At 61.2% G+C, this 17652-nt stretch overlaps 1 protein-coding gene across 1 annotated transcript in view; it reads left to right on the top strand.

The window, feature by feature from the left end:
• PFKP (phosphofructokinase, platelet) overlaps positions 1-17652 on the top strand; it is a 59685-nt gene that overhangs the window by 27754 nt on the left and 14279 nt on the right. Inside the window, exons 5-16 of the mRNA XM_021065066.1 lie at positions 679-844; positions 1959-2003; positions 2136-2244; positions 4706-4801; positions 6255-6347; positions 6834-6959; positions 7894-7958; positions 8421-8490; positions 8789-8935; positions 10064-10134; positions 11545-11632; positions 12097-12249. Of these exons, the coding sequence (XP_020920725.1) occupies positions 679-844; positions 1959-2003; positions 2136-2244; positions 4706-4801; positions 6255-6347; positions 6834-6959; positions 7894-7958; positions 8421-8490; positions 8789-8935; positions 10064-10134; positions 11545-11632; positions 12097-12249 (1229 nt within the window). The remainder of the gene's footprint in view (positions 1-678; positions 845-1958; positions 2004-2135; positions 2245-4705; positions 4802-6254; positions 6348-6833; positions 6960-7893; positions 7959-8420; positions 8491-8788; positions 8936-10063; positions 10135-11544; positions 11633-12096; positions 12250-17652) is intronic.

Below are 17652 nucleotides of genomic sequence, written 5' to 3'. Positions count from 1 at the left end.
ATCTTTGAAACCCGTTGTTCCCTAACTCTAATTCAACATGAAATATGACCAGCGGAAGCAAACGGGACTAATAGCATAAACTGGAGCTAAAGCAATTACCGCAAGTTCTGCACGTCTGTTTGGGGACGAAGAGCAGCTGTCAGACGCCAGCAGCCAGAGCCTGAGGGCACCTCTGTCCACCATGTCTGATGTAAGGCAGGCGTGAGAGGCGGTGACACGGGAGAGGAATGGCTGTCCCCACCCCGACCCTGGCACTGGATCATTTCCAGCAGGGCTGCCAGCCCCGTCGGTCTTCCCTGAGAGCAATTAGTAGATCTTCACTAACTAACAAGCCCCCACGGGCCATAAGGGGTCAGTGTAGCCATCACACAGAATTCTGAAGGGCCTGATTCTGGGATGGTGATGGGTCTTCATCAGAGCAGATGGAAGCTGGATCTTTTGCACCATTGGGAACCTGCAATCCTTCTTTCCCTGAATTTTTCTCCCTGGGTCAGCAACCTTGTCTGGTGTCCGATGTCACGCCACCTTTGTCGCCAGCTCCACGTCTGTGTGCTTTGCCCTCCGTGAGCAGGGTTAGGCACTCAGGGCCAGAGACAACAGAGCAACAAGCAGGAGATGCCTTTAGAAGCGTGCATGGGCTCCCGTGTCACCCCAGGCATCTGGCTTGTTCCTCCCCAGGCAAGATCGACAAGGAGGCAGTGCAGAGACATGGGCACCTCAACGTGGTGGGGATGGTGGGCTCCATTGACAACGACTTCTGTGGCACCGACATGACCATCGGCACCGACTCGGCCCTGCACCGCATCATGGAGGTGGTAGATGCCATCATGACCACCGCCCAGAGGTGGGGGCGCGGGACGTGGCGGGCGGGGCCGGGGAGACCCCTGTGCGGCCCCGGGAGCTTTCCGAGATGGCCCTTCTGCTGCACGCCTTGTCACTCAATATCAGAAACAACTTAGCATTGGTTGCCTGGTTTGCCTTTTTGTTTGGTTTTGTCTTTTAGGGCCACACCCACAGCATACGGAGGTTCCCAGGCAAGGGGTCTAATTGGAGCAGCAGCTGCCAGCCTGCACCACAGCCACAGCAACATGGGATCCAAGCCACGTCTGTGACCCACACCACAGCTCATGGCAACACTGGATCCTTAACCCACGGAGCGAGGCCAGGGATTGAACCCTAGTCTTCATGGATACTAGTTGGGTTGGTAACTGCTGAGTCACTATGGGAAATCCAGGTTTGCTTTTTATTTTCAATTTAAAAAAGTCACTCCCTCCTGACTATAAAAGAAAAATGTGTTCACTGGGGAGAATTTAGAGAATAGGACGAATTGATCACAACCAGCAGGCCTGCCCAGGGGTCCCCGGAAGGAATCATGGGCAGTAAAATGACATCTTGTCCACGTGACGCAGACTGAGGGCACAGCCTTGACTAGTGTCACCTCCGTGGCTCCGGGGTTTCCTGGGCAGGGTCACAAAAGCCAAGGGGGTGAACAGGGCAGGGGCCTCTCTTCCTGGGTGAGGCAGGGGCCCCTGCCCGGGGCCACAGCCGAGGGACCTGCGCAGTGGCAGACCATGCCCGGCCTTCCCAGGGTGGCAGAGGCAGTCGGAGCTTCCCATTCGCAGAAGGGCTGAGGTCACCGGGTATGGACCTGACTCTGACTCCGTCTCCTGCATTGGCTGAGCTGCGCCCAGCCCCCAGTCCTGGCAGGAGCAGTGGTCTCTGCCAGCAGAGCCCTTGCTGGGGACAGTGTGTCTGGGGACAGGCAGCCCTGCTGTAAAACCCAACAGGGCCCTGTGCCCGCTGCCCCTCGGCTCCAAAGAGCAAGAGACATACTCGCAACGGCGTCTGCTTTGGTAGAAAGTGGGTCGTTGGCGGGCAGCTCAGGCACCTGCCGTCTGAGGAAGCAGCCTTCCTGCCTAAACTTCCTGCTGAGCCACGTCTCCTTCGTCTCTTTCCAGCCACCAGAGGACCTTCGTTCTGGAGGTCATGGGCCGGCACTGCGGGTACGTACGGGCGGGCACGGCTGGGGGAGAGAGGAGCCCACGCATGGACCCTGGGCACTCCGTGCCCCAGCGCCCCTGCCCCAGGAAGGGTCCCCGGGGCCGGCCCTCAAGGTCACTGCTGTGTCTGTGCAGGTACCTGGCCCTGGTGAGCGCCTTGGCCTGCGGGGCCGACTGGGTGTTCCTTCCGGAGTCGCCGCCAGAGGAAGGCTGGCAGGAAGACATGTGCATCAAGCTCTCGGAGGTAACGGCGCTCGGCCTCCCTGGCCCCGCCGCGGCTCTGCCCTTGCTGCCCTGGCCGGGCTGTGCGGCGGCTCTCAGCACCCTCGGTTTGGACGGGGTTTTAAGCAGGCTGACGCTTTCTGATCCGAGGGACTTCAAGCTGGTTGCCGGGGTCTGGGCGGGTTGGCCACGCATGGGTCTGTCCCCTCCCACGGCCGCAGAGCCACGTGGCGCGAGAGACCGCTGCAGCTTTTGCATGTCTCACCCCGAGCAACAGTTTCAGTGGTCGGTGGAGGAGGCCAAGGGAGACCTCGGCCTCGGAGATGTCAGGCTACCCTGTCCCCATGTAGGGGTGGCAGGAGGTCTGCAGGTTGACTCCCTGTCTTGCACATGGCTCAGCTCACAGCCTGGTCACACACGGCCTGGTCAGTGTGGAGCAGATCCCTCTGCAAGGCTTCTAACTCAGGCCTGCAGGTCCTTGTATAAAACACGGTCAGCTCTCAGGACGGGATCCCAGCACGTGGGGAACTTCCCTTTCGTCATAGCCGTCTCATCACTGCGCTGTTGGCAAAAACGCAATCACGCGGCTGAGCGCAGTTACGGTCATGGTCGGCAAACGCAGAAGCGTTGCGTGCGGCCAGGACCCTTGTCCCGTAAGACACGGCTGTCACCTTCAAGGTTCAAGAAAGGAGTTCCAGCAACATGTCGCATGAGCTCTGCGGACCCAAAGTCTGTGTATGAAATGATTGGTTAAAGCTGTCCCTTTTCTCAGGAGACTCTGCCCATTTTGAGGCTGCATCTCTGGGCTCTCACCAGCCAGGGAACACGGCCCGTTCGTTGAAGCCACAAACACATTCACTGCCTCCTGGTTCTGACCTGGGGACGTGGGCGTTGTCCCCTGTTGGCCAGCGGGTGTGGCAGGAGCGGCTGGTGCGGGAGGCGAGCCCTGGCCCTCCTGTTGGACAGGCGCCTCTTTGTGGCACCGAGAACGTCCACTAACTACCTGCCCAGGGCATCACCTGGGGGCTGCCCGTCCCTGCCCACCGTCCTTCCTGCTCCCGAGTCCCTGGCCTGCCCTCAAGCCCAGACATAGCCTGGAGGGAAGCTCAGAAGGTCACAGCGAGGCTGTGGTGCAGCAGGTCCTGGGTGTTGGTGCTGGATTTCCTGCTGTCGTTGCTGTGACCTTGTGGTCTCGCCTGCAGGCTCCGTGGGTTGCGGGCATTCCAGGTGCCCTGTGAGCAAGGACAAGAACAAGCAGGAGTCTGGCTCCCCTTCAGAACCTGTGGGCAGAGTCAGAACCAGTGGCTTAAACTCACTGGGGTGGAGACACTCGATGGTGCTGTGCCTATAATTCCTTTGTCTTGGTTTTCCATGTAGCTCTGCAAGGATTTTTCTAAATATCTTGCGAATAGTCAGCCAGGAAGCGAGCCGTGAGCGTGCCCTGGTCACGGGCACCTCAGCACAAGGCTGAAAGGACTCGGAGGCATTGGAGGTCCCATTTCTGGACCGTGGCCGTGCCACCTGCAGGGCAGACCACGTCCCCCTCACATGCCCCGAGTCCCTCAGAGGTAACGTGGTGCTGTGAGGATCCAGTGACTCGTCCAGGAGGCAGTCGGTGGACTGGCCACCTTCCCGCCTAAGTGGGCAGATGACCCTGTTGTGGTTGAACCGCATGGGAACGTTCCATCCTACGGGGAAGCGTGGCCGTCGGGCCGACCCACACTTGTGGTCGAGGCATCACTTCCGTGTTTGCTCTTTCACGTTGACGCTAAAATAGGCATCCTTGCAGCCAGATCTTGACGCCTTGTAGAAAACGGTTCTGATTAAGTGTGGCACGTTTCACACCCATCACTAAACAACCAGCTAGCAGCCCGCGTGTCTGTGACACAGGACGGGCCGAGCCCCTCCCCGCCCCCGCCCGCCCAGGTTCACGGTCCCACCAGCTCACAGCCCCTGCAGGAGGGTCCTCAATTCGGGATGTTAGAGAACAGACTTGCTGAGACAGGTGGGGCATCGCTGGATGGGGCTGTGAGGACGGCGGCCCCAGGGGTGGACGGCACCGCCCGGGCTCTGCTTTCTCCTCGGTACCTCTGCCCAGGCCAGGGCGGCCCTGCCCATCACGGGGGCGGAGAATCCCCGGCCCTCCCTAGGGCTGGGCTGGGCGGGGCAGGGTCCAGGGGGAGGTGGCTGGAAGTGCTGGCTTCCAGATGCAGGCCCGCTCCATGGTGGAGGCTGGCCTGGGAGCCCGGCCCCTGTGCTCATCACCTCGGGTCCAGGTCACGGCACCAGCTGCGGCCGCCTCGCCTGCGGGGCTGTCACAGCTGCTGCGGCGCCTCCAGGCCTGCCCGTGTCATTAGGAAACACGGCCCGTGAAGCCAATGCCCTGTCCTCCGGGGGCGAGGCCAGCCGGGTGGGGCAGAGGCCCCGTCTTGTCGTGAGGGACGGTTTAGGTGCATCTGAGGGTCTTATTTTCTGTTCCTCAGAACCGCGCCCGGAAAAAACGGCTGAATATCATCATTGTGGCCGAGGGAGCCATCGACACTCAGAACAAACCCATCACCTCGGAGCAGATCAAGGAGGTGGGTGTCCACCCCTCACCCGGCACCTGCCTGGAAAGAGGCAGTGTCAATGCCCCAGGCGGCAGGGGGCTGGAACGGCGTGCTACTGGATTTTTTGTTCTTCTTGATAGTTCAAAGCATTTCATAATGACTCACAGCCTTAGTGGCATGAGAATCACCCAGCTCCTGACCTCAGGAGAACCCGAGAATCTGGAATATGGTCGGGAGCTTCCCGACAGGCAGAGGAAATGAGGCAGGTGAGTGGGCTTAGAAGGCTTCGGCTCCCAGGGGTGCCAGCTTGTCAGGCCCAGGAGGGATCAGCCAGGCTGCCCGCTTACCAAGGTAACCACACCGGAGAGACCCATTGGTTCTGGTTGAAGCCGCCCACCAGGGCAAATGCGGAATCAGCTTGGTTTGGCCCCTTGGCTTCTCTGATGCCTTGCATGTGTCCGGGACCAGCTGTTCCCCTAACTATTAAGCTATCGAGAGAGAGACCTACGAAAGTCTGCCAGGGTTTGTGGATGGAATCGACGTGATCAGAGCAGAGATTTTCTCCCTGCTTGAAGCTGAAGACTGGTTGTGTAATATTAGAGCCAGAGGGGGCCATGGGGTTCCTACCACCCAGCCCTTCATTTTTATAGAGTAAGTGAAGTCCAGTGAAGACAGGTAGTCTGCGCCCAGCTGGGTTCACGTGGGCCCTGGATGGAGGGACACCTGGGTTTTATTGTGTTGTGCTTTTCCAGTGCAGCCTTACACGTTTAAGGAGATGTTTACATTTCATGCAGTAGCAATGCTTTAAATAGCTGCAGCGATAGGGCTTCTTAATCACGTTACTTACGTTCATTTGCAAGGGAGGAGAGACAAAGATTTTATTTGCTCATAAAAGCACTCATTAGAAAAGAAATTTCAGCAGTTCCCCTCGTGGCTCGGTGGTTAATAAGTCTGACTAGCATCCGTGAGGACGCAAGTTCGGTCCCTGGCCTTGCTCAGTGGGTTAAGGATCCAGCGTTGCTTTGAGCTGTGGTGTAGTTCCAATTTGACCCCTAGCCTGGGAATCTCCATATGCTTGGGTACAGCCCTAAAAACAAAAAAATTAGAAGAAAGAAAGGAAGGAAGTGAAATTTAAGAGTTCCTGTTGTGGCTCAGTGGGTTAAGAACCCTACTGGTCTCCCTGAGGACATGGGCTGGATCCCTGGCCTTGCTCAGCGGGTTAAGGATCTGGCACTGCCGTGAGCTGGGGTGTAGGTCGCAGACGTAACTTCAATCAGACCCCTAGCCCAGAACTTCCATATGTCACAGTCTCGGCCCCAAAAAGGAAAAAAAAAAAAAAAAAAAAAAAAAGGGAAGAGTGAAACTTAGAAACTAGAATGTTCTTCCATGCAGCCCTGCAGGAAGAGTGGGACGCTCTGCGCCCAGTTCCCAGCCACCGGCCCTGAGGACGAGCTGATGTTCTGGGCTGTTTGTTTCCCCGCAGCTCGTGGTCACGCAGCTGGGTTACGACACGCGGGTAACCATCCTCGGACACGTGCAGAGGGGCGGGACACCTTCAGCCTTTGACAGGATCTTGGTGAGTGGGGGAGCAAACGTCAGCATCTTCACAAGCAGAGGCGTGCTTCTGGGATCGCCAGGGGGCCCGTCTGCCACCGAGACTGGGTGACCCTGAGCAGGGCCATCGGTAAAACGCATCTCTGCCCACAGTGTGAGATGCTGCAGCTTGTGGTCTCGCTGGGAGGCTTGCTGCCCAGAGAGTTCCTGGGCCCTGGCCACCCAGACCCTGGGAGACCCTGGGGAGTGCTGGGGGACAGCAGAGACCCGGAGCCCAATTCTGTCTCCTGCTCTCCCCGCCCCGACCTGCCCACCCGCACCCTGCCGGTCCCTAGCCGAGTCCCTCTCGTCGGTGGAGGGCTCCGCGCAGGGGGTGCGAAGGGGGCGGGGGATGGAGGAGCCGAGAACCAGCCAGTCCCCCTGAACCAGGCAGGGTCTCCACCCAGGGCACTGCGCTGGTCTCCCAGTGGGCAGAGGGCCCCTCTGACCGTCTCAGTGTCATTTCCAGGCCAGCCGCATGGGTGTGGAGGCCGTGGTCGCCCTCCTCCAGGCCACCCCGGAGACCCCAGCCTGCGTGGTGTCGCTGAGCGGGAACCAGGCGGTGCGGCTGCCGCTGATGGAGTGCGTGCAGATGGTGAGGCCGGGGGCCCCTCCCGGGGTGGGGGCAGCTCCCCTCCATTCTGGGATACTGGGCACAGCCGCCCTAACAGTGACCGGCCTGTCAGGAGGGAGGTCCAAGGGCTGCCCTGAGCGCCCGTGTGTGGGCCCGAGAGCCCGGAGCCGGCTCTGCAGGGACTTGGGGCCTCACAGGGGAAGAGGGCCACCGTCCAGCCACTCCTGCCCTCCCACCCCCAAGCCTCTCACATCTGTGATGTGACAGCCGGACAGGCACCACCTCCTCAGGCCTGGGCGATAGGCAGCCGAGGCTCGCCCTTGAATGCCAGTCCATCCTGGTGCCTCCGGCAGGCGGGCCGCAGAGCACAGCCGGCCACTCACTGACCCGGCTGCTGTCCGGTGCTTTCCTAGGGGTCAGGCGTGTGTTTATCTCCGCAGACGACATCAGGAGTAGGGGCGGGTTTCTCACTCCGCCCATGAGCACGCTGAGGTCCAGAAAGACGGATGGCTTGTCTGGGGTCCTGGGGCTGAAAGGGGTGGCTCCTTGTGCTGGTCCCCAGGGGCTCTGACCCCGGAGTGCCCCTCCTCCAGTCCCCGGGAGGGGGGCCCTTCTGCTGTTCTGTTGTCACCAGAGTCAAATGGGGACTCTCGAGAGCCTGGCCTGGGAGATCCACTTACTTTCGGCCTTTCTCTCCCGGGACGGACCCCCTGTGATTTCAGGACCCGCTTACCCCGGCCAGCAGTGCCACTGGTCTTTCTGTACCGAGCTGCCAGGGCGGACAGCCTGGGCCCCCCTCTTGGCTGGGCGGTGCGGGCCGACCCCTCCTGCCGGCCGCAAGGTCTCTGTGCAGGGATGAGACGGAAAGACGGGGCCGGTGCCATGTCCCCAGCCCAGATCCCAGGACTCACGGGGCCTTGACCTGTTCTTTCTTCCTTTCATCGTCTCCGTAAAGACCCAGGATGTCCAAAAGGCGATGGACGAGGGGAGATTTAAGGAGGCCGTGAAGCTCCGAGGAAGGTGACTGTTTTGAGAAAACCGTTTTACTGGGAGTCTCTGTCCCTCAGGCCTAGAATGTGCTTCCAGGTTGCGCTTGCAGCTCAACGGGAGAGAATTAAGACAGGTCCCATGCAAAGCCCTGTCTCTGCAGGTCGATGGTCCTGATGACTGGAGGGGAATGCGTTCATTTATTTCTTGGTGGGGGGGTCACTCAGAAGCTGATGGGATTGGGACAGAAAGTGCTAGCATTTGGGGGAAGAGACCGGCTGCTCCCTAATCGCCCCGCCCCCCAGCCCCTTGGACAGCGTCCCTCTAGTCCCTGCAGACACACAAAGCCTTGCCAGGCGAGGCGGGCATGGGTCCCGGGGATCCCAGAGAGAAGCCCCTGTACAGAGGGGGCTCACGTGTCCCCCTCTCCCCACATGAGCCCCTCCAGCTCCGTCCACATTCTGCCCTTTGGTCCGACATGCCCTTTTCTCCCAGGAGCTTCGAGAGCAACCTGAACACCTACAAGCGGCTGGCCATGAAGCTGCCTGACTCCCAGATCCCAAAGGTAGGGGATGCTGCCCGTGAGGCACCCCGCCCCTTCTCCCCAGCTCCGGCGACGCCTGGGTCCTGCCCCGGCCTGAGTGTCCTTCTGCCCGGGTCTCGGCTCCCAGGGGCCACCCCGTCCCCGCTGACCCTCTCCGGCTCCTTCCCACCTGGACATCCGCCCTCGAGTCCCAGCCCCTGGGCCCCGTGCTCCCCCGTGCGCTCTGGCTGCGTGGGCCGCGGTGCTAGCCGGCTGTGCCATGACGCTGACCGGCCCCTTGACCCTCACGCACCCACACGGCTCCCTCCCCGACTCGCAGACCAACTGCAACGTGGGCGTCGTGAACGTGGGCGCGCCCGCGGCCGGCATGAACGCGGCAGTGCGCGCTGCCGTGCGCGTGGGCATCTCCGACGGACACAAGATGTTCGCCGTGTACGACGGCTTCGAGGGCTTCGCCAAAGGCAACGTGAGTCCCGGGGCCCTGGCCAGGGAGGCCCCTGAAGGGAACATGGATTCTGGCTTCCTCGAAGGCGGGCGGGAAGGCCTCTCAGGCGTCCAGGACTGGGCGTTAGGTGGGAAGCGCATCGGGCGCGCCCCGTGGGCGGTGAGGTGCGACCCGAGGCAGGTAGGCAGAGCATCTGCTCCAGCAAAAGCCTGATGAAAAGAGGAAGTGCTTGAGCGCCTACTGAGTACACTTGCTGCTCCTCCAAGACCTCTAACTCTCCCGGTAAAGCTGAGATCCCCCCCCCCAACATACCACCCCCAGTTTCCTTGAGTGACAGCTGGGGCCGCGAGACAGATTACCTTGGCAAAGGCCAGGATATGGGGGCCTTAGACCCCCTGAGGCTGCAGATGCTCCCTCTCAGCCAAGCGTGCCCCCCCTGCCCCCATCCAGGTTTCAGTTACCTGCATCCAGCCACCGTCCACAAATACTGGATGGAAAATTCCAGAATAGATAGTTCATACGTTTTAAACTGCACATCCTTCTGAGCAGCGTGGTGAAATCTCCCCACCCTCAGCTGACTTGAATCGCCCTTTTGTCCAGCATGTCCCCCCGTTGGTCACTTGGTAGGCACTTGGTGATCAGACTGACTGTCACATATGGCCATGCTTGTGTTCAGGTGACTCTTATTTAATAATGTCCCCAAGGTGCAAGCGGGGTGGTGCTGACAATTCGGATCTTTTCTTACTGTGCCTAATGTATCCACTAAACCCAGTCCCAGCTATGCATATGTAGGAACAGACACACACCCTGCAGATAAGATATATATTTTTTACTTCCTTTTGGTAGGATTTAGCCAACTAAAGCATCCACACCATATGCATGACGGCAACGAGGTGAAGGCCCCTTCCTGTAGGCAGGAGGGCCCGGTCCTTGGGTGCACCTCACTCGGGAACCTTGGCATCCTTAGAACCTTAATCATTGAATCATCAGCCTCGGCTGTTTCAGCCTCGCAAGGAGAGCCGTTTCCTAACGTTTCTCAAATCCTTCAGACATGCAGCCTGTCAAAGGTGCAGACCTGAGCTGTCTTAAAGCTCTCCAATTCCCTTTGGCTGTTCTCTGAAGCTGTTTCTTTTCTCTGTTTGCAACCAGATAAAGGAAATCGGCTGGGCCGATGTTGGAGGCTGGACCGGCCAAGGAGGCTCCATTCTTGGGACAAAACGGTAATCTCCCCACATGGATTCTGAGCTGCTCTTTGCAGGCAGGAAGCCGCCTTCCCGGGGAGCAGCTGGTGCACACACTGCTGCTTTCATGCCCCAGAAAGGAGCCTGGAAGGATGTTGGCACTGGGTGCCCCCGCCCTGCTCCAGGGGGCCCCAGGCCGTGTTGTAGGAGGTGACGAGATAGGCCCCTGAAAGGAGACAGAGCAGAGAACCCGGGACCGGTTCCTCCCGCGACCCTTGCTTTCACTGATTGGAAGAACCGAATAGTTGCAGCAGCCCCACATCTGACGGAAGGTGACACAGACAAGGGATGACAGGACTGATGGTGGCTCTATGCCCTGGGGACCACAGGCCCCAAGCCTCTGGGTCCCCACTGGGGCTCGGGGGGCCACTCCACACAAAACCACAGTTTCCAAACTGTTTCCTTCTTGGGCACAGTGGGGACAGGACGTGTCTCCAGGTGCTCAGCTATTTCCTGTGACCCCGGGGGTGCAGCTGTTAAAAGGTCACCTTTTAATGCAAGAGGAAAGCAGCTGGCTGGTACTCAGGTCTAAGGGTTGGATTCCGTAAGGGTGTCAGCTTCTGTCCATGGGAACCACCCCCTCCCCTGCTCTGCTGTGAAGCCGGCGCCGTGTCGCCCTGGGTTCCGTGGGGCTGGGCCGTCCCCCAAAGTGCTCGCTGTCCTGTCCCCCTCCCCTGCTCTGCTGTGAAGCCAGCGCCGTGTCGCCCTGGGTTCCGTGGGGCTGGGCCGTCCCGCAAAGTGCTCGCTGTCCTGTCCCCCCCACGCCTTTGGGGGGTTAGTTTCTGACGGTCCAGCTCCACTTAGAAGCTGGGGTTCTATCAGTTGCCTCCGGGCGGGGCTGACTGCCATTTGTCCCTGCCCTTCGCTGGCCACGTCAGAGCAGGTGGTGAAACAGGAGAGGAGGAGCAGGTGTGCGTGGGGGGACCGGGGTGGGGTTAGATGGGATGCCAGGTCCGCAGGGGTGAGGAAAACACTGGACGTTTCCATCCGAGCAATGGCAGCTGTGAATATCCAGAAGCTCCTGTGCCTCGCGTTTCTGCTAATGAGGCAGCAGGACTCTGAGCTCAGGCTGCAGCACAGTTGAAAAGTTTCTTCCTGTCTGAAAACACCCTCTTTAAAAAAAAATTTTTTTTTTGGCCATGCCCTTGGCACATGGACGTTCCCAGGCATGGATCAAACCCACGCCACAGCAGTGACAAAGATAGATCCTCGACCTGCTGAGCCACCAGGGAACTCTGAAAAAACCCTCTTTTGAGACCTGGCTCCTGGCCACTCCTGCCTTGCCCAGCTCCCCCAACCCCCAGCCCTGCTGTCCCCCCAGGAAGCCACACGTGGCTCGGAGAGTGGGGCGGGGGGTCCTGCCTGACCTCGCCTCCCGCACCGTTTCAGCACGCTTCCTGGGAAGTACCTGGAGGACATTGCGGCGCAGATGCGTGCCCACCGCATCAACGCCCTCCTGATCATCGGTGGGTTCGAGGTATGTCGGCCCCAGCATCGTGCCATCCGCCCTCGTCATGGACCAGGGATAGGGAGCCGCAGGCCCAGCTGCTGCTGAGAAGCTGTGATGCAGAGAAGGGCAGGTGCGGCACACGGGGCAGAAAGCGCCTTGACGGGGCAGCGAGAACTCCCCGCCTAGGCTGGGCTTGTCATGCACAGGAGCCCCTCTCAAATGGGAAGCCTGTTGGCTGTTCGGCAGCGAGGAAGGCAGTTCTGGGGCCAGACGATTATTTCCTAAGGACAGGTTGGACCGTCAACCTTCATTTTTTATTTATATTCGGCCCCAACCAGCCCCAGTCCCCTTTCCATCTCCCTTAAAGGCAGCGTGAGAACCTCAGACAGGGACCCGCCAGCGCCAGGCCCCTCTCCATCCCCCCCGGTGCGGGGTCCCTGCGTTTCCGGGGTTCCCGTGCCCCCTCCCCACGAGCGCACACTCACCCGCAGGCCTACCTGGGGCTGCTGGAGCTGTCGGCCGCCCGGGAGAAGCACGAGGAGTTCTGCGTCCCCATGGTCATGGTTCCGGCCACCGTGTCCAACAACGTCCCGGGCTCCGACTTCAGCATCGGGGCCGACACTGCCCTCAACACTATCACCGACGTGAGTGCTGCGGGCGGGCGGGCGGGCGCGGGGCCGGGCACCAACCCAGGGCGCCGCCAACCCAGGGCACCGCCAGCTTTTATCTACCACGCTGGAGGCTGAGCCAGGCTTCTGGAGGTTCCCTTTTTTTCCCCTTGGAATAGTGGGGAAAAAAAGAAAAAATGTCTGACAGTCTGTGATTTGGCTCCTAAAGATTTCCCCACTGTTTCCTTTGCTGCGGCCAGACCTGCACACCTGTTGTCCTTGGCGCAGGGCGCAGTGGATCACAGCGAATATTTATTTAATCACTTTTTGTGTGTGTGTGTGGCTGAGCCAAGTTTACCCCAAGCCCGTAACACCCTGTTGCGAGAAAGCCTGGACCCAGGAGCCCAGCTTTGATGTTTGAGGGTAGAGCCTGGGCGAATTATTTTATAGTTTTGCTCACTCACCTGAATCCACCTTGGAGTAGTTGTCATACCTTTGGCGGCAGCTGTAGCAACACCCCCGTCCTCTGCTTGCGGACTGAGGAGGTTCACCCACGTCTGACATGGTGTTGACGCTGTTTGAATGGGCCTTTTTTTCCCCCAAAGGGCAGTAACGACATAGAAACACTTTAATTCCTATTTTGGGGAATCACCTGGACATTGGACGAACAGTATCTGATGCAGAATACGCATCTCTCCCTTTAAAAAAAATCAGTCCCTCAAATTTTTCAGTAAATTTTCAAGTTTTATGTTGCTTTCGAGGCACGGATCTCGTGAATATTTTCCTAAGATTTTTTCCTTAAACCCACACGGCATCAGTCTGCCTCCAGGGCTGGTAATCAAAGCAACACCCTCGCAGCTCTCACAGTAGAATGGAGGGGGGCCCATGCTTAGTGCTCGTTTCTCGCTTTCCTGAGCCTCTTCACCTTCTGGTGGTCTCTGGACTCAAAAGCCCTCCCGGTGTCCCCCGTGCCCCGCTGGACATCCTCACTGTCCCCGCCCTCCTGTCTTGTCCGCTGTGGCTTGCCCCTCCTGGTGACACCGCGCTTTCGCTGCTGGCACACCAGTCAGCTCCAGATGGCTGGCTCTGGCTGGAAAGGGCACGTCTGTCTCTGAACGAATGGCACCGCTGTCCTACCACTCCTCCCGCGTAGCTGGAGTTGGGTCTGTTCACACACGCTTGCCGTGGTCGTTGGTGTCCTGTCACCCGGCTAGACCCCCTGGGGGGCGGGGGCTCTGGGCGGTCTGTGGGTCCTGCCCACGGTCCATGCTTGTCCCCTGCACTGTTCCACACGTGCCCCCAGGCGGGAGGGTGGCGTGTCCCACGGCTCCTCGGCCGCAGAGAGCCTCCATCCAAATGACAAACATGTATCGCGTGTGTGTGGTTGGAAATGGAAACCAGAACAAGTCTGGGGAGGCTCCAGCTGATCCCTCCTGCTTCCCAAAGAGGGACTCGGATTTGTCATCAAGCCTGTAATTGAGGTTTCTAGCTGCTTGAGTTTCACAGAGCCTTGGGCGCAGTCGTGAAGCGGTGGATTCCGTGGGTGGGTGGACGTGCTCTGAGGGCCGAAGCTGGGGGCGTGTCCTGGTGGTGACAGGGGTCGGGGGCTGGCCAGGGTGACCCTCCCCTGACCCTCAGTGGACCTGAAGCCAAGGGGACGGAAGGCTGGCTGGCGTGTTGAAATCCTGCTTTCTCTGGGCGGGGGGGGGGGGGGTGTGGCAGTGTGAGCCCTGGTGGAGTGAGTCCCTTGGACACCTGGACCAGCCTGGAGCCTGGCAGGGGGCACACGCAGAGACGGGGCAGCTCGCAGGCTGCGCTGAGTGGGGACCACTCGGGAGGCCTCGGGGATGCGCCTGAGCGGCCAGCATTGGCTCGCCCGTGGGTCCGTCGCACGCTCCCCCGTGGCCCCAGGCTGGTGTCCAGGCCCTGATGGGAGAGGAGCCGCCTCCTGGCCCCAGAAGCACTAAGGACAGGCCTGGACGTCTCCTATCCCAGCGGTTCCTTCTGTTCAGAAAGCAGGTGGTCCTGGCCCAGACTTTGCCCCCCCCCGGGGGGGGCATCTGCAGGCTTGAGGGGCATCTGGGTCATCGGGACTGGGGCCGTTCCCCTGGCGCGTGGTGAGGGGGCCCTGGATGCAGCTGACCCCCGCGATGTCAGGGTGGCCCCACAGCAGGGCGCCCTTGGCCAGAACGTCCCCCGGGATGAGGGCGAGACCCCGAGGTGGCCCTGTGTCACAGCCGTCACGTCCTCTGGCTATTTGACCACTGTCCTCCTGCCCCCCTCCTGTGCGCTCCGCCTGCGGACCCGTTGCCCAGAACATCCCGGTGGGCTTAACGCGTTGCGAGGTCCTGGTGTCCAGGCTGTAAGTTAATCAGGCTGAGCTGGGGGCTGCGAATCACCCCTCACTCCCCCCGGATTGTTCTGGAACCACAGCTGAGTGAGCTTTGTACTGCTGGGGTGCGGGGCCAGGGACGTGAGGCAGGGGCGCAGCCCTGCAGGGGGCCTGTGTTACACCGACCAGAGGCTGGCAGCCAGGCGTGTTTCCTGGAGGTGCTCTCTGGTCGGCGTCTTCTCTCGGGGTGGACAGCTCTGCATCCCAGGGCCTTGCGGCATGTCCTGGGCGGGGTTCCTGGCTTGTCTTGGCGATCGAGGGAAAGGAAGGGGTGACGGGGACCCGGGGTGGAGCGTACATGCAGGTGCAGCACCCCTGCGCACCCCGCCCAGGCACCCGGCCATCCAGAGTGTCCCCGGGGGTGGGGGTGCACACAGCCCCGGAGCCTGTCCACCTGGTGCTGATGCCCCACCCCCATCACCCTGGCGGGGTCTGGGCGGCCCCCCAGCGGTCCTGAGCTGCACTAGGGAGGAAGGAGGGTCCCTGCAGGCCCCAGGGGCTGGCAGGGGAGGGGGCGCAAAGCAGATAAGTGACCTCTCTTCCTCCAGCCACTCCCTTAACCCATCCTGGGTCCACCACCCATGCGTCCTCTGCTGCAGCCCCCAGCCGGGTCTGTTCTGGACTCGGGATGGGGTGGGGGGCAGCCGAGGGCACCTTCCTTCCTCTGGGGGGCCCAGCTCCCTTCTGTGAACTTTCCTGCAGCAGGTGCCCCCAGGAGGTTGGGACAAAGGCCCACCAGCCAAACCTCCTGCTCTAGAGCCACGTTGGTTTCAGAGTTCTGGCTTCAGGGAGGTGGCTGGGGGCCCACGTCCACTAACGAGCCCTTTTGATGAATGCTCGGCACTGCGCTCTGACGTCAGAGCCGGACAGCATTACCCAGGCCCCCGAGCTGCTGAGTGAGGGTCCCAGGGCTGCATGGGGAGGGGGTCCTCACAGGGCACAGGGGGGTCCCCAGGCTCCAACACTGCATCTGGTCCCAGCCACTGGCCAGGCCCCAAACTCACCTCCAGACGGCTGTGCTCACCTCTTCCCAGATGCCGGGGGGGGGGTGGGCTGTTCCTCCCCTACTAACCCAGCACCTCCCCGGCCCTGCTCTGCTGCCCACTACCCCCAGCTTGTGCACCAGGCAGGGAGCCCTCCCTGGGGCTGCACTCCTGCCCACTGCTGGGTCTCCCCTGCACCCCAATTTCCCCACTGCTGGGTCTGCTCCCTGCACCCCATTTCCCCCTGCTGGGTCTCCCTGCACCCGATTTCCCCGCTGCTGGTCTCCCTGACCCCGATTTCCCCCTGCTGGCTCTCCCCTGAACCCCATTTCCCCCTGCTGGGTCTCCCCTGAACCCCGATTTCCCCGCTGCTGGGTCTCCCTGCACCCCGATTTCCCCACTGCTGGGTCTCCCTGCACCCCGATTTCCCCGCTGCTGGGTCTCCCCTGAACCCCGATTTCCCCGCTGCTGGGTCTCCCCTGAACCCCGATTTCCCCGCTGCTGGCTCTCCCCTGAACCCCGATTTCCCCGCTGCTGGCTCTCCCCTGAACCCCGATTTCCCCGCTGCTGGGTCTCCCCTGAACCCCGATTTCCCCGCTGCTGGGTCTCCCCTGAACCCCGATTTCCCCGCTGCTGGCTCTCCCCTGAACCCCGATTTCCCCGCTGCTGGGTCTCCCCTGAACCCCGATTTCCCCACTGCTGGGTCTCCCTGCACCCCGATTTCCCCGCTGCTGGGTCTCCCCTGCACCCCGATTTCCCCGCTGCTGGGTCTCCCTGCACCCCGATTTCCCCACTGCTGGGTCTCCCTGCACCCCGATTTCCCCACTGCTGGCTCTCCCCTGCACCCCGATTTCCCCGCTGCTGGGTCTCCCCTGAACCCCGATTTCCCCGCTGCTGGGTCTCCCCTGCACCCCGATTTCCCCGCTGCTGGGTCTCCCCTGAACCCCGATTTCCCCGCTGCTGGCTCTCCCCTGAACCCCGATTTCCCCGCTGCTGGCTCTCCCCTGAACCCGATTTCCCCGCTGCTGGCTCTCCCCTGAACCCCGATTTCCCCGCTGCTGGCTCTCCCCTGAACCCCGATTTCCCTGCTGCTGGGTCTCCCCTGAACCCCGATTTCCCCGCTGCTGGGTCTCCCCTGCACCCCGATTTCCCCGCTGCTGGCTCTCCCCTGAACCCCGATTTCCCCACTGCTGGGTCTCCCCTGCACCCCGATTTCCCCACTGCTGGGTCTCCCTGCACCCCGATTTCCCCGCTGCTGGGTCTCCCTGCACCCCGATTTCCCCGCTGCTGGCTCTCCCCTGAACCCCGATTTCCCTCCTGCTGGGTCTCCCTTTGTACTCTGAGTCCCTTGCACCCCTTTCCTCCCAATGCTGGGTCGCCCCTGCTGCATCCTTCACCCCCACTGCTGGGTCTCCTCCTAAACCCTGAGCTCCCCTGCACTCCACCCCTCCCACCGCTGCTTCCCCTGCACCCCGAGCCCCCCTCACTGCTGGGTCTCCCCCTGCACCCGAGCACCTCCCCACCCCAGCTCCTTCCTCCCTGGGGACCCGCATGGCTGCAGGGTCCCTGCCGACCCCGCCCCCACCCCGCTTCAGGCTTCTCAGAGCTCCGGCCCTGGGGCCACCCAGAGTTTTGTGTCCCCATTTGCGTGGTGCCCGCCACCATCAGCAACACCGTCCAGACGCAGAGCTGAGCGTGGGCTCTGACACGAGCCTGAACGTGATTGTGGAGGTAAGACTTGTGTTTGCTCTGTCGGTCGGCTTCTCGCCCCGACAAGACGACCCTTCATGTGGAGCCACCCAGAGGGTCCGTCTGTCCCTCGAGCAGAAACGGAGGGACCCATCCCACCTCCAGCGTGAATGAGCCCAGCTTGCTATCAGCTCCAGTTCTCGTCTCACCCACCACCACCCAGCCTGCATGTCAGGGGGAGCCCACCTGGACAGGGTGAAGTTGGGGGGCCCAGGGCCCTGGGGCCACCCGGTCTGATGAGGCTGTGTTGGGGCCCGGGTGCCCAGCCCGCGGCCTGTCTGTGGGCAGCACGTGGAGGTGGAGCGAGTGGGGGCG

The sequence above is a fragment of the Sus scrofa genome, chromosome 10 (genome assembly GCF_000003025.6).
Source record: "Sus scrofa isolate TJ Tabasco breed Duroc chromosome 10, Sscrofa11.1, whole genome shotgun sequence".
Classification (NCBI taxonomy): domain Eukaryota; kingdom Metazoa; phylum Chordata; class Mammalia; order Artiodactyla; family Suidae; genus Sus; species Sus scrofa.
Note: the sequence above shows the minus strand (reverse complement) of the source record. Positions and strands in the feature narration are given on the sequence as shown.